General features: G+C 32.9%; 1 protein-coding gene across 1 annotated transcript; it reads right to left on the bottom strand.

Annotated features, from left to right (window-relative positions):
* Positions 1-533: 533 nt before the first annotated feature.
* On the bottom strand, positions 534-3,109 carry LOC125808863 (putative F-box protein At5g52610). Its single transcript, XM_049488526.1, has 2 exons — positions 2,989-3,109; positions 534-1,733 (listed from the first exon to the last, which is right to left on the bottom strand). The coding sequence occupies exons 1-2, from the start codon at positions 3,019-3,021 to the stop codon at positions 534-536; spliced, it is 1,233 nt and encodes a 410-aa protein (XP_049344483.1). The 5' UTR covers positions 3,022-3,109.
* Between the last annotated feature and the right edge of the window lie 16,343 nt (positions 3,110-19,452).

Below are 19,452 nucleotides of genomic sequence, written 5' to 3'. Positions count from 1 at the left end.
CCTTTATCTCTTTTTCGCTTTATACAAACACAAAATTATACAAATTACAATGTATAATTTGCGTTGTATAAAGCGAGAGAGAGATTTGATATACAAATGTTTTATTTCGATTCAATTGTATAGAAATTCAAATTTTATGCAGATATACAAACGCAATCATTGATACATATACATAGTAGTTTCATATATGCAATTATCTAACCGATATACACATACAATCGCTGCGCTTTTTATACAAACGAATGTCTGCCTGCGATTTATACAAATTTGATGCTTCATAGCAAACATAAAATTTGCTAACTATAGCTATATCATATAAATATGATTTTTATGTTTGCTAAATCTAAAATTTAAAATATTTCTGATGAAAAACTCCTATTTCAAATAGTAGAGTAACAATGTAATTGCCTTGAATGAAATAATCAACAAAAAGTTGACATGGGTTACAACATCATCACATGAAGCAAAAGAAAAATGCAATTGCATTTAACAAAGCAAATATGAGTTTAAACATATAAATACTTGAAAGGGACTTAAGAATCTAAAGAGAACAAAGTTTTCCAGTATATACGAAACAGTCCTGTCCCATGTGTTTGTCTTTCGACTTGTCTAAAGCATTTTGTTTTTAAGTCATAGAAGATGACGACCATCATCACCCCCAATTGTTGACGGAATATTATTTCTTCATTCCATGAGCTGTAAAAACAACCTAATTTCTCAGGGTCGAACCTTATCCCCAAATTGATACTATACTCCTTCGCCCAACTGCAACTTACCTTATCTTTCAGTATCCACAAGTCTAGAATTGAACTCTTGAGAAAGTTATCATAGTCTGGTAGGCAGACCGTCCCTTTCAAATCCATCAAATTCAAGCTCCGAAAGTTATCAATAGCTGATGGGCAACATATAGATATAAATTTTTCATTTTCAAAGTCAAATGACATAACTCGAGGTTGGCCATAGTAAACTACTTTATCCTTTGCCAACCAATACATACATTCATTAACTAACACCCCGGGAAAAACCGGATGATATGGAGGTTGCTCCACGATTTCTTTCCATCTACTATTCAAAATACCCCCACTATTTAGAGTAAAAACTTCACATCTTAGCTGCGCAAGGACAACATCAACAGGAAGAGTACCGGGGGGACCCATATAGAAAAAACGCACCACTTTGTATTCCTTCTTTGAGTGAAGATATCCAAAACCAAAATGTTCATATCCAGGGATAGCAGAAGGTGAACAGTCGGGCAATTCACGTAATTGATGGATGGCGGGATTGCACAAATAAATACGACAATCTGTTGAAAGGCAAACCAAACCAGCGCTTACAGTCCAGCGGCTAGAATGGATTTGTCTATCAGGATAGTGGGTGATTGTGTACAAATCTTCATTTCTTCCTTCCATGTCAAGTGAAACAAGCTGTAGTTTCAACTTACCTGACCGTCGCAAATAACGGAATGTTTCCACAAAGAGAAATTGAGGGGCATTTTCCATCAACTGTTGTTTTTGATGAGAACGTACGAACAGGGGACTAATAATACATTCATTCCATGACTTGGATACGCACCTTGAGATGGATAATAATTTCACCGCGCATTTTAGAAAAATACAAGTTAACACATCACCAGATAGCTTATTAAATTGATCATTACTATTTCCTTCCTCCTTTATGACAATACTGCTACATTTCTTCCTCCTTCGTATTGATATTTCCTTCTTCTTGTTAGGCTGCAATGGATGTCGCAAATAAATATATCTTATGATGCAACACGGCATAGTTAAAGCCAAAAAACACAAAAGAGCGTCATGGACTCATTACATTAATATATCAAGAGTTCTGCTTTTAAAGACAGAGTTCATTTGCGAAGCAAAGAACTTAGGCTTCAGGACTTGAGCACGCATTTAACAACATTGCTTAATTCAATTAACTTTGTCTATCAGAAAATACTCCCTCAATCAAATCTCAATGCACCAATATTGACTACTCAATATCAATATTTTATAGAAATTTGAAATGCTTCAAGGAAAAAGGTCAATTTGTTTTGTCTTATTTTTTTCCTTTTTAGTCAATTTCCAATCCAAGAATGTCTCTTTATTTTTTTCATACTCATTCTTTTATTCTTTAATTTGTTTTATGACAAGGAAAATCCGCAGCCGTACAGCGTAAAACCTTGTCCACCTTCTCAAGCCTCTCTACCATACCTTAGAAAGTGATAAGGGATGACTTCCATTACTAAATGGAAGAACTTTTCAAACTAGTTGATAGTTGTTCCTCCTATGCAATAGGAGGAAATCACACAAGAGAGGTAACCCTGCACTAAGTGCCACGAGGTCGACTTAGGTAATTTTTTAATTCTAACTAAAAAGACCTCCCGCACTAAGTGCAACGAGGTCGACCTAGGTAATTTTTTAATTCCAACAAAAAGGACTTCTTATACATATCAGTAATTTAAGACCACGAGATTTTAAAAAAAATATTATTTCTTGAATTCTAGGGCCAAGTCCAAAACCAAACAAACAAATTGTACTAGAAAACAACATACCTAGTGTTTATCCAAGAGATTAACATACACGACTTTGATTAATCTAGCCATCATTGACTAACATAGACAACGACATACCCAATGTATCGAACAAGTGGGGTATGGGGAAACATAGAACAAAATAGTATTGTGAGTTTACCCAAAAGAAAAATCCATAGGTCAATGTGATTAGATTATGTTTTTTTCCTCAAAATAGCAGAATTTTTTTTTAAAAAAATAGCAGCAATTAACTTTTCATGGGATAGGGCTGAGGGGAGATACAGATCACAGAGGGGTGTTCATAAATTAAAAGACTAAAATCCCATCTAGTCTAACTAATAAATTAAAATTGATGAAAGCAATGAATTTTCCAGCATAAGATTTGCAAAGCCATGAACTTTTGTGTAAAAAAATAAAAACATGGTTGACAGAAACCAGCAAATTAGATGGAAAAGTGGTACCTTTTTTTGTTTGCGTCGAGTACCTTTCACCATTTTTGCTATGAATTGAAGGACTGAATGAGAGAGAAAAGAGGACGAAAAAGTCTAATAGGCGGAGAAGCAAGTGGCGGTGGGTTCGACCTTCGGCCCAACTTCTAAGCCCACAAACCTACATTATTATTTGAAAAAAAATAAAAATACATAATTAGACATACTTTACTATATATACATATTTTACCTATGGTTTAAAAATATTACTCAAAATATCACTTTTTAATAATTATACCATATATTTTAAAAAATTAAAGAAGATACACTAATTTCTTAAATCTGGTATTGAATAATTATCTTAAAATTTAAATCCATTAATTAAATGTGCTTTAACAATTCAATCTCCTCCCCCAACCATATCTCCACCCCGTACCGTATTCCACCCTCAATCTGAAAAAGAACTCCGAAAATGGTAAAACTTTGCGCTCTCATATAATCACATTATGAATGTAATGTTGTGCACTATCTGCTGCTTAGAGTGTGATTATAGCTTTGGTATAACATTTTAGAAGGCAAACAGGCAACCACCCTTCTAAACAAGAATTTTCTATGCTTCTTCATTGTTCTCTACTTTATAGGGCATTTCTTCTTTAATTTTTTACCTGGTTTGTTTTTGTTGTTTCTCAACTATTTTAATGGCTGACTGTTCACAAAATCATATGATTCTTGTTAAAGGTTAATTCAAATTAATAGATCGTGTATCTCACCTTTAAAAATTGTTGGATACATGTATCTCGCTGTTAATGATTAAAGCCAATGAAGAAGATGAAGAGGTTAATCCAAATTAATAAATTGTGCATCTCGGCTTGGATTCATGTATCTCGTCATTAATGATTCAAGCTGATGAAGAAGAGATGAATAGGTTAATCCAAATTAATAAATTGTGTATCTCGTCATTAATGATTCAAGCTGATGAAGAAGATGAAGATGTTAATTCAAATTAATAAATTGTGTATCTCAATTTTAAAAAACCGTTGGATACATGTATCTCGCCATTAATGATTCAAGCCAATGAAGAAGATGAGGAGTACAATAACAAAATTAATTAGGTTTTTGATTTCGTTATTTTAGGAATATTTGTTAGAGATGATACTCAAGAAGCTGTAAATTTGTTGAGTTGTTACAAACTATCGGGAATCCTAGTAATTGGGATCTAAAGTAGTGAGATTTATGTAAGATGCCAAAAAACAAGGGTAAATTGCAAACAAATTTAAGCAAATAATGCTCCATAGTTATAGTTTTTCTAATTACGCTCTATGGGTATAGTTTAGTTTGCTATGGGTCATTAAAGTTGTATATCTCATTTTTTTTAAAAAAAAATTATACAAAAAAATTATTAATTAAATGAATACATGAGCACTAAATACGGTAACAAATATAATTGTTAATTAATCCTTTAATTGATGCAACAAATTCAGTTTTAAAAAAAGAAAATATCTCACGATTCATGCTAAGTGTATTTCCTTACAATTTCTTACCAAAATGGACTCTTCAAGCTATAAATTCTGCCTTAAAATTCAGATTTTTTTATTTTTACTGGGTTTTAACAATCAAAATTTGGGTTGAGAATACAACAACAAATATTTTCCGATTTAAAACTAATAATTTTATTTAGTTCTTCCTTTCTAATTGTTCATTTGAAACAAAAAAAAATTCAAATCATGAACTCTGAAATATACAAATCAAAATGTATATAATTATCATGAGCATATACAATCGTATAAGATATACATACGATAAATGCATGAGAACTATTGGTATATATACAACTGGTATATACAAATAAGTAATTATATATTTTTTCTAAAAACGACAAATACATATATCATTTGATATACAAATTAAAATGTGTATAAATATTATTAACAGATTCAATCGTATAATATATACAAATAATAAATACTAGAAAATTATTAACATATTCAATTGTATAGGATAAACAAATGATAAATGCTAGGCAACTATGTGTATATACAATTGACAACCTTTTGTATAAATGCAATTGAGATATATATATATATATATATATATACACGATAATGTGGCCCGTGCTATTATAAATGGTATGTTTTGGGGCTAATAGTCGAGTTTTTGAAGCAATTGTTTGCGTGGATAAAGGAATACATTTTTTTTTATCACAAACCTGTACTTTCTTTGACGCTATTTAAGGTATAATAAGACTATCCACATACAACATTTTTGAAATATTTTATGTTGTCAATTATCATGATTTATAGTATTTTTACGATAGATTCACTTCAAGAATCAGTGGAATTTTTTGTATTTTTTTCAAAACATATTTTATATTGTCAATTATCATGATTTATAGTATTTTTACGCAATTTTTAAATATAAAAAAATAAAAAATAAGACAAATAAATTAAAATGGACCCAATATATGTTATTTTTGTTGTCTCAATTTATGTGACACAAATGAAATTTGGAGAGTCATCCAAATTTTCATATTTTTTAAAAAAATGTTTCAAGTTATTAATTATTGTGATTTATAATATTTTTATGTAACTTTCAAATAACGTACATTACTGGTCACTTTGTCCTAATTTATGTGATATGGATAAAATTACAAAATTAACCCTTTTAAATGTCTTTCAGATATTTTAAGTTGTTAATTATTATTATTTATAATACTTTTTTTGGTAATTTTAAAATGATATGTGTTATTTTTCTGTCCCAATATATGTGGGCCTGATAAAATTCTGAGAGTCAACGTATTGTATTATATAGCTTTTAAATATTTTAAATTGGTAATTATTGTAATTTTTAATGCTTTTTAAGTCATTTGTAAATGATATATATTGCTTTCTTGATTGGGACTTTTCCATTTGTGACACATATATTTAGATATTTGGTGCCCGTGCCAGCACGGGCCCAATAAATATTAATTTTTTTGTTTTAATTTATGTGATATAAATGGAATTTGAAGATCAGTCGATTTTTATATGTTTTCTTAAAAATATATTTGAAGCTTTTAAATTGTTGTGATTTATAGTATTTTTGTGTTAGTTTTGAATAATATAGGTTACTTATGTTTCAATTCACGTGAATAATCATAAATATTTTCAGTAGTTAATTTATTGTGAATTTTAGAAATTTTGACGTTATTTTCAAATAGTACATGTTACTTATTCTATTCCAATTAGTCAACCAAATTTCTTATATGATTTAAAAATATTTTTAATTGCTAATTATTGTGATTTATATCATCTTTTATGTAACTTTTAATAATATATAATTTGTTCAAATTCATATGACAATGATAAGATTTCAAGAGTCAACGCAATAAAAATTTAAATTTTTAAAAAAGTTGTACCTCTAATATATTTTGTAGCTAAAATATACTCTCTCCGTCCACTTGTATTTGTCATGTTGAGCTTTTTGAAAGTCCATTTGACTAATTTTCAAAGTTAAATCAGATTGTATTAATTCGATATTTTTTTAAAAAAATTTAAATATGCAAAACCTATACAAAAAGTACTATAAATTGTAAATTTTTTGCCTATGAATATGATGAAAATACACATTGTAAAATATTAATTAAAATTCTTATAGTTTGACTCTAAAAAGGAAATCATAACAATTAAAATTGCATAGAGAGAGTAATAAATAGGTAATTAAATTTCAAGAAGTTTAAAATAAAAGGTTGAAAAAAATAATTAGATAGACAACATATATTGAAAATTGAAAACATATAAATAATAAATGGGCCCAAATGAGGTCAAACTTTTTGGCTAATATAGTAGTAGGTAATTAATGGTGTTAAATTGTCTTATAATATAAATTTTAAAGGTATAACCATAAAAGAACAACACTATCAAGCACATATGATCCAACACTTGTCATGTGCTAAGTAGTAGATATTCCCACTTACTATATATAGTGATAAAAGTGCATAGAGAGAGTAATAAATAAGTAATTAAATTTCAAGAAGTTTAAAATAAAAGGTTGAAAAAAATAATTAGATAGACAACATATATTGAAAATTGAAAACATATAAATAATAAATGGCCCCAAATGAGGTCAAACTTTTTGGCTAATAAAGTAGTAGGTAATTAATGGTGTTAAATTGTCTAATAATATAAATTTTAAAGGTATAACCATAAAAGAAGAATGTACAACACTATCAAGCACATATGATCCAACACTTGTCATGTGCTAAGTAGTAGATATTCCCACTTATTATATTTAGTAATATATAATTGTATATTATACATGGAAATATACAAAAAAATAAAACGACAAATACATATACCATTGATTCATCCCTATTGAATCATCAAACTTTTTTCCTCAACTTTTCCGCGTCTATGCTTTGCTTGAAATTTTTTTCAAATTTGTTGCATCTTAATTGAGTCATTTTAGTGTTTGGATTCAAACTCTTCAATGAATCTAGTTTCTTCATTCGGTCTAGATTTAATAATAGATCTTGCAATATCTTAGAATGCTTGGGTTAGATCCAATGAAAACGATGGCGGATCATCAACAAATTTGACACGCGATGGTATACCTCTAGTAATCCTCTTGGATGGAGTTCCTTCATCCACTTTTTATTTTTAATGAAAAAATCTGAAAATTTGAAGACGAAGAAAGATTTTTGAGAAAAAAAAAAGACAAGCATAAATCATATACAAACGAACAACAATAAAAAAGAGTTGAAATACATTTTGGGCAATTATCTTGAATTGTGATGCCATGATTAGGAAGGAGAAAGTAGATTTTGAAACTCAAAATCAATGTGTATGAGTAATTTTAAGAGAGAATTAGAGAATAGATAGAGGAGAGATAAAAGTAGATTTGCATAAATGAGTACTCAAAAGAAGGGAAATACTCTTTTTCTTTCATTATACAATTTGTTAGTGGATCACATTATTAATAGCAAATTATATTAAATTATAACCACACACAATAATTAATTGGAACTGTAACCATAGTGAATAATAAACTAGTAATGTTTGCCAACTCGCATAATTTTTTTTTAAAAAAAATTGACTAGTACTAGTTATATATCCCCTTCTTCTCAATTTATGTGACACTTCTCAGATTTCTATATTCAAATAACTCTATTTTTTAGCGTAAATTTTTCATACATCTTTTAAATATTTTGGATTGTCAATTATTGTGACTTATAGTATTTTTTTAAGTAGTTTATGAATATATAAATTTTATTTCAAATAATTTGAAGATTTAATGCGTAAATTATCCGTGAAACTTAAACTGTTTGACTTTTGTAAAAATGAAAAGTATAACAGAAATAGGGCCAGAGGGAATATGAGAAAATGGTTGTTCAATAAATAATGATTTTTTCTCTCTCTCTGCTTTTTCTTAGGTTTTTTTCTTTTACCATTTTGTATTGTTATCACAAATCTTAATTCTTTCTACTTCTTCATTTTTTTTTTCTTTCTTCACCATTCTGTTTTTATTTATATGGTTTCTGCAATTTAAATGTAGATGTAGATTTTTATTTGTTGATAATGAATTTGTTTTTCTATATTGATTGTTGAAAATGAATTTGTCTTAATTTTTTGGATTAGTGTATTTTGAATATTATGCATTTTTTTATTTTTGAATCTATTTTATTAAAAATATGTAAATTTATATCTCACAAATGTGTATATAAATTGATTTGGTGTAGCAATTCTTTCAATAAAACTTCTGTATAGAAAGAAATTATGAATTTTGATCTGTAATGTTCAAATTTAGAGTATTGTTAATTCAGGTATAATTCCAGTATAAAATTTAAATGAATCTACTATATGATTTTGTTTTATTTTATGGTTATTTGTTTCACTGGTTAATGAATCAAACGGTATGATATTGATATGAATTGTGGCTTCAAACAAATATTTATAGTTGTTTAAGGCTATAATATTTTTCTTATAGCTACTTGTACATATAAATGGTTCATAAACTACTTTCTATTGTTCAAATCTTTTGAACTGATATCGAATCAATTGGATATGATTTGTGGTTCTTAGAAATGAATACTATATTATATTGATACATATTCCGGTTTCAAAAAATGTATAAAATTTGAATTTATTGTATAATTATGATTTAATTTGTGATTTCAAACAAATGTTTATAAACTATTTAAAATTAGGTATTTTTTCCTCTTTTCCCCGACTGATTCATGGAGAACCATGACTTTTGAAGATGTATAGTAAATAAATTAGTGATTTTTTAAAAAAAAACTTTTTTAGCTCTTCGACTATTCTCTCACTTAACAATTCTTGTTATCATCAAAGGATATGTTATAGTTTATGAAACTGCTTTTTCCTTAGTCAAAAGTCTCGAATATAAACTTTGAGTATGAAGAGATTTATTAGTAGAAAATGCCTCCCTCAAATGGAGCCCTAGACATCAAATGAAAAACAAAAGATGTCCGTATACCTATGATATGCAACTAATATTAAATTACAATAATTACAAATTGTTGCATGACTTATTTATTATAATATTAAATTATATATTTTAAAGAAATATCTATTATTATTCTGTATAAATATATTTTGCCTCTCCTGTTCTACATGGATATATTCTTCTCTTGATTGAGAAAAATATACATATATCAAAAATAAATTTGAAGAATTTTTTATTTTGTTTTTGAATTTTACATTTTTTTTTATGGTGATGACACTTGTCTCTAACTCTAGATATAAGAAAACAAATTATGAACACATGTTTTTCAGTTAACTTTAATTAAGGCATAAAATTTCACTATGTTGGCAGAGTTACAAGTAGACCTATACAGGAAATGAGTGTTTTTCTATACATGAATCAGTCTGGGAAAAAAATACCTACCAAGGCATGTCTTGTAAGTTCACAAAATAGATGAGGTAAACCTTTTTCAATAAACAGTTCAATGTAAATTTAAATAAATAAAATAAAAGGCTTTCCAGAAGTATCTAAAGACATATAGATGCTGTTGTGATTAGAATACCTCTAGCAGAGAAACCGTTTTAATGTGTACAGCAGCTTTTCTACAACAACAGTCTCTAGACTGTTATGAACCAGCCTCGGCCCAAGGTCAATACTACACGGATGCCACACAACTAGTTATTGGGCCGAAAAGAAGCAACAAAATTGATTTGGGACTAGCCCTAATTAACAACTAGGTAAAAAGGAGGATGATGAGAAAGAACAGTTTAGGAAAATTGTTGAGAAAAATGTTCAGCCCTCTCATCCGCTTTCTTTGAGTCTAAGCTTCTCATCTTCCTTCTAGTTATATTCTTCAATAGTTTCTTTGTTTTACTAGTTTATTATTGTTTTGTGATTTCCTTGTTAGTTCTATTTTCCGTTGAGTTTAGCGATTATAGTATTGTGAAATTGGAGTTGTTACATTCTAGACATTTCAGGTTCTCAAAGCAGCAAATACTTGTTATATATAGCTTCAACCTGTGAAAAGCAAAATATTACATGTCTAAAGTTTATGGTTGACCTGGACAAAAGATAATATCAAGGTTTTGTCGATTAAGCAAGTGAACAAAAATACAAGACATCTCCGTAAATGCAAATGCAGGCAAAAGAGATACTTGACAACCTTGAAGTGAATGGCAGGGTCCTGCAAACAACCTCTGATAGAGAAGGAATATTCAATTTGTGTAGATTCTTCAAAAGCCTTCCTAGCTCTCTCAAGTGTTCATCCTGTCAATTTTTATATAGAGATTACACATCCCTAAGGATCCGCCATTCCTATCTCTAAAGATCAGCTATTTTATCTCTACAAATCTGCTATTCAATCCCTCTAAATCTGCCTTGCTATCCCATGTGACGACACTGAGTTTAGCCATGCACATATGACATAACCATCCCAAACTCATGGACTTCAGAGCATAAAGAAGAAATAACCTGAAATAGAACTGAGTCCGTACTCCTCAATTCCTAGAGCCCTGACTAATAAATCTGGTAAAACTATTATCTTTATGGAAGAAACCAACACCCAGATGTTTGTAAAGCAAGCTATCAGGCAAAATTTACGGGCCTCCTGGGTCCAATTTCTCAAAACTTTACATGGAGGAACCCACTCTGTTTCCGTACTTTCTATTATCAAGCAGTTTGACACGCATAATCTAGAGAGAATCATCGGAGGAAGACTAGAAAAGAAACCATGGACCTCAACTACAAGGGAAACAAAGCTCATATAACCTGTAACACTCTTCGCTGGATTAGCCTTAAAACATAGCAGATCGCAAAATGATCTTTCTGCACTAACAAACAAGCCAAGGAACTCTGGCAACAACCACTGATTCCAAGGACTATCACCATCAACTTCTTCTCTAGATGAAGGGAGCTAGTGCAAAACCACCCTGAAGTATAAACTTGAGGCGTACTTTCTCAGAGGAAGGAATGCAAAAGCAAGCCATTGGTTCAGATACGTGTTGTCGCTTCCATCAAGTGTTTCCTGCAACGTAAATGCCATGGAAATTTCTGTTTTTGAGATATCAGGACGAATAGTATCAGCTGCAATTCCTTGGATGCCACAAACCAGGTCAATTTCTCCTCTCCAAGGGAAACCTTGACGATACCATTTCACACGACCTCTATCCTCATAAGAATAGTAGAATCACTCAGCATATTTCTAAATTTTATACAGTGAAGACGGTGAAGAAAAAGTAGAAAGGATGGATGAAGATCAGAAAACATTGACACAATATTCTCTACGGCAGAAGTTTCCAGGAGAGTTGATCTAAAGGGAAGCACTATGCAGGTATTACAATGAACGCAATTAGATTCTAAAGAGGCCAATCTGGTATTGGAGTCAATGTCACAAGGAGGTACAACAGTTGGCAAAACAAAACCTATCTGGCCATTGCTTATATCAAACTTAATATGGAAGCCATTGGAATGAATTTCTGGAGCATCAGTGACCTGTAAGGAAAAAAAAAAGTTTAGCCAAAGACAGATTCTGGATAATATTAAGGGCGAAGCACGGACAAGGTCCAGTTCTGTAATGACCCTCTTGGTCATTTCTGTGTCTTGCCTTCTGTGTGTCGTTTAGAGCATTCCTATAGCGACCCCAAGTCATTTATGACTTGCTGGGACTGACAGTTCGGTCACCTGGTCGTTCGTTTGGTCTTGGTGCGAGTTTTTGTGTTTTGGAGCTTATGAACCTTGAACGATCATTTTCGATCAAAAGTTCAAGAAGATGACATCGGAATCCAATTCTGACGATTCCATCAGCTCCGGACTGGTCATTTTAGGCTAGTAGCATGGTCAACATGACTCCCAAGGTTTTCAGTGTGAGTCGGTGCGATTAGGCGTTTTAGCCTTTGAATTTTGGCTTAAGTTTGACTTTGGTCAACATTCTGAGTAAACGCGCTCGGATGAGAATTCCGTCAGCGTGGTTAGCTCCGGAATATCGAGTTTGGTCTAGATTGACCTTTCTTTTGTGTCTGGAGGTTTTAGATATCTTTCCGAGCCCTTTTGTGGGTTTTGACTTAAAATGGCTTTTGGAAGTGGGACCCACTTTTTATCGAAATGACCTCTGATGTAAATTTCGACTGCGCCGTTGAGTCTGGAATGTCGAATTCCGTATGGTTGCATATCTCGTTTGCGTGCACGGGGTTCTGAACGAGTTCGGAGCACCCCGTCGGAGTTTTTTTGTTTTTGGGAAAAGTTGCAGAAAATCTGCAAGAAAATGCAGAAAAATCAGCTAACTTTCTCAAACTTCAAACCCTCATAACTCTCTCATCTCTCAACCGATTTGGGCGATCCAAAAGGCAAAGTTGTGAGATTTTTCGAGGATAATGTGTTGGTGAGCTCGGATAGTGATTTGGAGTCCCCGTTTGAGGTAATTTTCGAAAAATACCTGCTGCCAGACCCCTTTTGTGAGCTTGATTTTGGAAATTTTTGAGCTTGTTTTCTTAGCCATTTTAGATCCGATTTTGGTGATTTTTGAGGCTATCTTGAGTGGTTTTTCGAGGAGAACATTGTGGTGTTGTTAGATTTTACTGTAGATCATCCGTTTTTGGTAAAAACGCTGAATTAGCTGCTGTCCCATTTCTATTCTTTTGAGAAAATTTGGGTTTTAGTTGCTTATTGATATTGTGTTGTTCCCGAGCCCCGAATTGTGTCCCATTATGGGACATGATCTAGGGGAACTGGTTAGGACCTACTTTTGGGGTTAATTTCGGAATTTCCTGCGCGGGTCCCACGATTCCCGTTTTGACTCCAAAATTGACCCGTCTCCGTTTGTTGTGATTTTGGTGTCTAAACGACCGTATTAACGTTGTGACTCTATTTTTGATAGCGGGGCAGCGTTTTGAGGACGTTCGGAAAGGAAAAGCTCCGGAGAAGTGATTTTGGAGCCGTGTGATCGGCTTTAAGGTAGGCTACGGTTTCCCTCTCTTAGATTGAGCTCGAGAATGTGAATGCATGTTGATTAGTTGGGATTTGGGTTGGGTAGTTATTGAATCCTGCATAGGTGTTTAGAAATCATGTTTTCGGCGTATTTCGGGAATTATCGGGTAACTGTGAGCATGCTTTGTGTTATTAATTGACCCTTCTCGCTATGTAGAGTGCTTGCATGCTTAATTACTGTTTATTTGAAGCATGTTGGGCCTTAGTTTAGGTTTGACTAGGGCTTGCCTTAGAAATACATTATTCGGATCCAATAGGCCTTAGTTTTGCCCCGACGTCGCTCGGTCGGCTTAGATCCCTGTAGACTGGTGTAGCAGACTTGAGTCTGATAGTTTGGGCCTTAATTAGGCGATACTCTTTCTCCGACTATAGTTATCCTTATTTTCCCCGATGTTACGGCTTCACGAGTTACGTCGGCGACACTAATTCTACTTCGCGATTTGAATTTGGTTTTCGATTTGGTTCCAAGGACTTACATTGATTGTCTATGTGTGAACGGCGTTTCACAGACATTTATGAGTATGGATCGATTGGGACTCTTTCAGCAGCTACATTGGCACCTTATATAGAGCATCCGGTTTAAGGTCCGGCCTCTATTGCCCAGATACTTATATAAAGCATCCGGTTTAAGGTCCGGCCTCTATTGCCCAGACACTTATATAGAGCATCCGGTTTAAGGTCCGGCCTCTATTGCCCAAATACCTATATAGAGCATCCGGTTAAAGTTCCAGCCTCTTATACTTGTTACTTGTGATTGGTTACTTGGGTATTTCTTGTGAGCATCCGGTTCGAGGTCCGGCCTCCTTACTGTCAGATTCTACTAATTAGGGTTGAGGTTCTGGTTTGATGTTCTTCGTTCTTGGGTTCTTTTATGCAATTCTCTTTAGTTATAGTTATTCTGTGTACTCGTCGGGCTTATGGGGGTCCGTTCGGGTTTTTATTTAACTTGCGCACGAGTGTACCTTCTGGGCTTATGGGGGTCCAGTTAGGTGTAGTTAGCTTATAGATTACTTTAGTTAGTTCTTTGTGCACTCGTGTGCATTCCATTGTTAGTTAGATTTTAGTTCTTGACCCTCGGTTTGTATTATTCCTTCTTTTCATATTGCCTTTACTTTTCAAGTTCAGTCGGCCTATGATGCCTACTGGGTACCTGTTGTTTTGGTACTCATACTACGCTCTGTATCTATTTCGTGATGCAGGTCCGGGCACTCGTAGCCAGCGTTGATCGAGCTTGGAGCAGACTGATCCGGAGACGGGAGTGAGCACACGATGTTTTGTACTATTTCAGTCTCCATCTGTATATATAGACTTGTCTTTTACCTTTCGAGACAGTCCAGTCTCTGTTGTCCACTTTTGGGACTTGTACTCATTTTGTTAGTAGCTCTATACTAGTGACTTCCAGGTTCTGGGAGGGATCTTTATTTGTATATATGTTTTTGGTTTACCTCCGCATGTTTATATTGTTATTTGCCTACTCTTGTTTAGTTTCTACCCTCAGACCCATTACTTGTTGTTCCGGGTTACGGGTTGGCTTACCTACTGGTGGGTTATAGTAGGTGCCATCATGACTTGAGAAATCGGGTCGTGATAAGTTCAGACACTGCATAAAGAAATTGATAGAGAGAACAGAGTTTAAAACTATTCTACGCATTGAAATCAATCAAGAGCTGATGAAATACTACACAGAATGGTGATGGGTGAAAATCGTCTTAAGAAAAATCTTTAACTGAATAGCCTCTTAATAATATCAAGACTTCTCAAAATCTAAATGATTCAAATCTATTTAGACACAAATGGTTAAATCTTACAAGAAACAAATGCACTTGGGGTCGTTTGGTTGCTGGTTATGAAGAGAGTTATTCATGAATTAAAATTAGAATAGTTTATACCATGTTTGGTAGTCTTTTAGTTGCTTTGTATAAAATTCGACACACCAAGTTCGGTGTTTGATTAGCATTTTACAATGCTACATTAAAAAAGACTCATGAGTCAATTTATGTATTATTTTACTAGGGGGAGATGGAATAACTAAACTTTGCATTACTAATAATTGCAAAAGCTCTAATCAACAACCCCCTTTATAGTTTGAGGTCTGACCCATACAGATCAAGGTCTTCATTAAGTGCAAACAAATGGGGTCTTAGACACCTTAATATGTATATATATATATATATATATATATATATATATATATATATCATTGTTACAGATAAACAGTGCATGATTTTATTATTACAGAGTCCTCACAACATTTCATATAAGCACAACAGTGCAGCCACTCTCTTTATTCCAAATTTAGAAGTTCATACGAATTGTACAAGGAACTAGAAAAAACTCAACAGACATGTTTGTGCATATTACCCGAAACACTGATTTGAAACCGATGCTTTTTTTCCCAGTATATCCAGCATTCCATCCTTTCTTAGTCAAATTCCCAACATCACAGAGTGCTCTGATGTTATCAGCAGAAAAGCCACGTTCATTGTTCAGAACTATCATGCCTTTATCCTGAAGAATGAAAGTCAAAGTGGGTTCAACATTCTCAAAGTAGATATTATCATCAGCGTTCTGAACCTAAATCAATGTGCCATTGTAAAGAGAGAAATTAGTTGTATCTTTTTGACAGGAAAAGATGCACAAAGCATTCCATCTTTATATAACAAAAGATAATCCAGTGATAACAATAAGTTCATACTCACAATTGTACTCTACCCAAAAGCTAGAGGCATAGAATTGACCCTAGATTTTCTTAGTTGATATTGGTAAGCAAATTATACAAGCACGAAGTACACAATTCCTCCATTTACTAAAAGCCCTGTTATCAGCTTCAATACATCATAGATTACATGCTAGACAAAAAGAACATCCTTGATTGCCTTATTACCTTCAATACCACTTTGGGTGTTGGGTGAGATCTTTTATGTTCTTACCACCTCTAGGGACTATGTCACATTATTTAATAGGTATGCTAACTCTCCTCTCCTGGGATATGTCCATGATAGGAGCTGTATCTGAATTTTCCTATAAACTTCACCCTCTCCCACTTTTCTTCGTGCAAACTTTTGCCAAACTTCTTCCAGTGCCACACTACACTACAAACTTTTGAGGAACTTCTAAACACTAAACAGATATTACTAAAAGTGATTACACATACCAGATCTAGGATAAAAAGAGAATACAACTCCTGCGAAAGACAATCCAGTGCTCTCCCCAAGCGAGCATGTTTCTTATTCAACATTGCACTTTCAACTAGTGAAAGATCAGGCTGCAAACCGAACTCTTCTCGCTGAATAGTTTCAATAGCTCTGTCAGCGGAACTCTCAAGCTCACGTGAGTGCTGTTTGGCACTGTCAGCCAAATTATCAAAAGGAACATAAGATACAACACCTGCAGAGAAACTGGCATCTCCATTTTCATTTTGCCGCATTGGATCTTGGAAGAGGCTAATTTCATTTCTAGACAAGTGACATTTGCTCGATACTTCTTCCATAAAGGTTGAGTCTTTGCTGAAATCAAGCTGTGACTTTCAAGCATGATGATCCAGAAGACATTAACAAGTTAGTGTCAGAACAGGCACTCAGTTTGTGTTTATCTTCAACCCTTTCCACTATGCCCAAAGACATTCCAACTCGATGAAGCATGAGACGCTGCTCTATCTGTTCACATTCATCTAAGATAGCTGAAGGAGCATTTTTGACAAACAGCTTCACCCCTGTAAGCAAGATGTCTGCAGCAAAATGGTAAAATTCAACAGGCAGATAGCCCAGACAGTCAAGAATAAACCTCGATGCCAAAGGCTCAATTCTAGCAACCCTATCCCTTCTCAGCAACTTCTTTTTCATAGATGATGTAGTTTCATCATGTATAAGCTGTCTGCACAGAAATGTGGCATGATTGGGGGAGCCTTAGATATCATGTTATTTCATTTCCTCATAATTTTTAAATAAAATTACAAATGCATGACGCACATGGCATTTTAAGAGCGATAATTTTTAAATAAAATTACAAATGCATGACGCACATGGCATTTTAAGAGCGAATTAGGAACACTTTTTTCACCACCATATAAACCCAACAATGATAACAGTTGACGGCCGTATCAAAAGGATTGCCTTGTAGAAGTATATTTACAAAAGAATCAATGGTGGCTGAATGATCAACACGCAAAACCTTCCCACACGAAGTTACCAAACCCAACAACTCTTCGCTATTTACCTCATTCAACAGCCAGCTCACAAGAGAACCAAGAGAAGGAGCAAAGACCACGTCCCAACGCGACCACAAGTTCAGATCTATCAACACTGGAGCATTGACCAAGGCCTTCATGGGGTCTTTGGACATCCATATACAATCTCCATGGCCTAAATCATTCTCCAAATCAGCTTTCTCTAACATATCTTCACTATTTTTACCCACAGCAAATTCCTTGAGCAATGTTTCAGAGAATACAACAGATTTTGAAGTCATATTTCCTTTCTTTGCCTTCATAGAACCCTCTATATCTATCACTAAATCATTTCCAGCTACTTATAAACAGACTAAAGGGAATTGCCTTCATTTCTCTCTTTTCATGCTGACTGAATTTGTGGTGCATGTGTTCAATCTTATTTCTACTTATCCCAATATCCTTACCCTCTAAAGTGTTTCTACATAGTTTAAATTTTTGGTTGACTCCATTGTTGGTTTTAACAGATTATCATTGGCAAAAGAAAAATTTCAATAGTGTACAACTCACCACTCCGCGCACCTAAAACTTCTCAGACGGATTGATAGCATCCCTTTCAGTTGACTCAACCTCAAGGCACATGAAATCAGCACTATTTTCAGTACCTCCTTTGGTCACTCCACATTGATGAAATGTAAGATTTTCAGTACCTCCTTTTCTTTCCTCGTGAATTTTATTTTAAATTATTGAGGTTAAGGTTCTTCGCATAAGGTTAATTTGAAGAAAAAGTAGCGGAGAGAGAGAAGAAACAGAAAAAATTGCTAAAAGATTTAATTTCTCGAGGCATGGATTCCGTTATTATAAACCTAAGCTATTTGTATTAAAAAACATGGACAAAGACCAAACTTGATAAGTTTTTGAATATTTAAAGGACTAAAATTGGTAAGTTCATAATTAAGGGACCAAAGTTGATAAGTTTTTGAATAGTTAAAGGATTAAATCCGTTAAGTGTATAGTTAAGGGACCATTTTAGACCTACTCCTATAGTTAATGGACTATTTATGTCATTTTCTCCATGCTTGGCTGCATTAATTGCTGCCTTTGCATACTATATATATATTGTTCAAGAAGTATTTCCCCTGGAAGATTTTAGCATTAGAATTTGAAATACTTGGCCTGAAAGTGGCTTCAATCTGATATCACAAACATGAAACTTATAACACAAATACATATAATCTCAGCACCAACTAGTAGTAACCTTGAATGGAAGTAAAAAGGAGGTGTGAAAATGATTATTTTTTTGAACTTGGTAATTTTAGTGTGAAGATGATAACTATGCTTATTTGATAACTTTATCTTGAATAGATGAATATCCGACAATTATTATGTATGATAAATAGCTATTGAGAAAGTTACATTTTTTATACAAAACGATCAACATTCCTCTTCCGATTCATTGACTATTCTCACCTTCTACCGGTCAAGTTAGTCCGCCCCTCTCCTTTACTGATGAGCTAGTCCTCGTTCTTTATTGATCGAATACATTTAGTTCTATGACTTTGCTACAGTAAACCATTAGTCTGATGATTATTTATGAAATGAATTCTTTTCATTTTATTTAAAAAGTCAAATACTTAGTATAATATATTTAATATTGTACATTTTTTATCAAGTACATATTATTATTCAACTAAAAGAAAATCTTATATTATTTTATATTACCATTGTATTCAATTACAAAAAATGCACACTAAGTTGATCTTTTTAACCGTTGTTATTACATTGCTTAAACTGTAATTTAATAATAACTAAAACTTGAAATTTAATCTATTTGAATTTGAAAAGTAGAAAGAATCCTTAAAATATTTTATATATTAGAATAATAGTAAAGA

The sequence above is a fragment of the Solanum verrucosum genome, unplaced genomic scaffold (assembly GCF_900185275.1).
Source record: "Solanum verrucosum unplaced genomic scaffold, falcon-dt-bn FXZP01000218.1, whole genome shotgun sequence".
Classification (NCBI taxonomy): Eukaryota; Viridiplantae; Streptophyta; class Magnoliopsida; order Solanales; family Solanaceae; genus Solanum; species Solanum verrucosum.
This window is presented reverse-complemented; position numbering and strand designations above follow the sequence as displayed.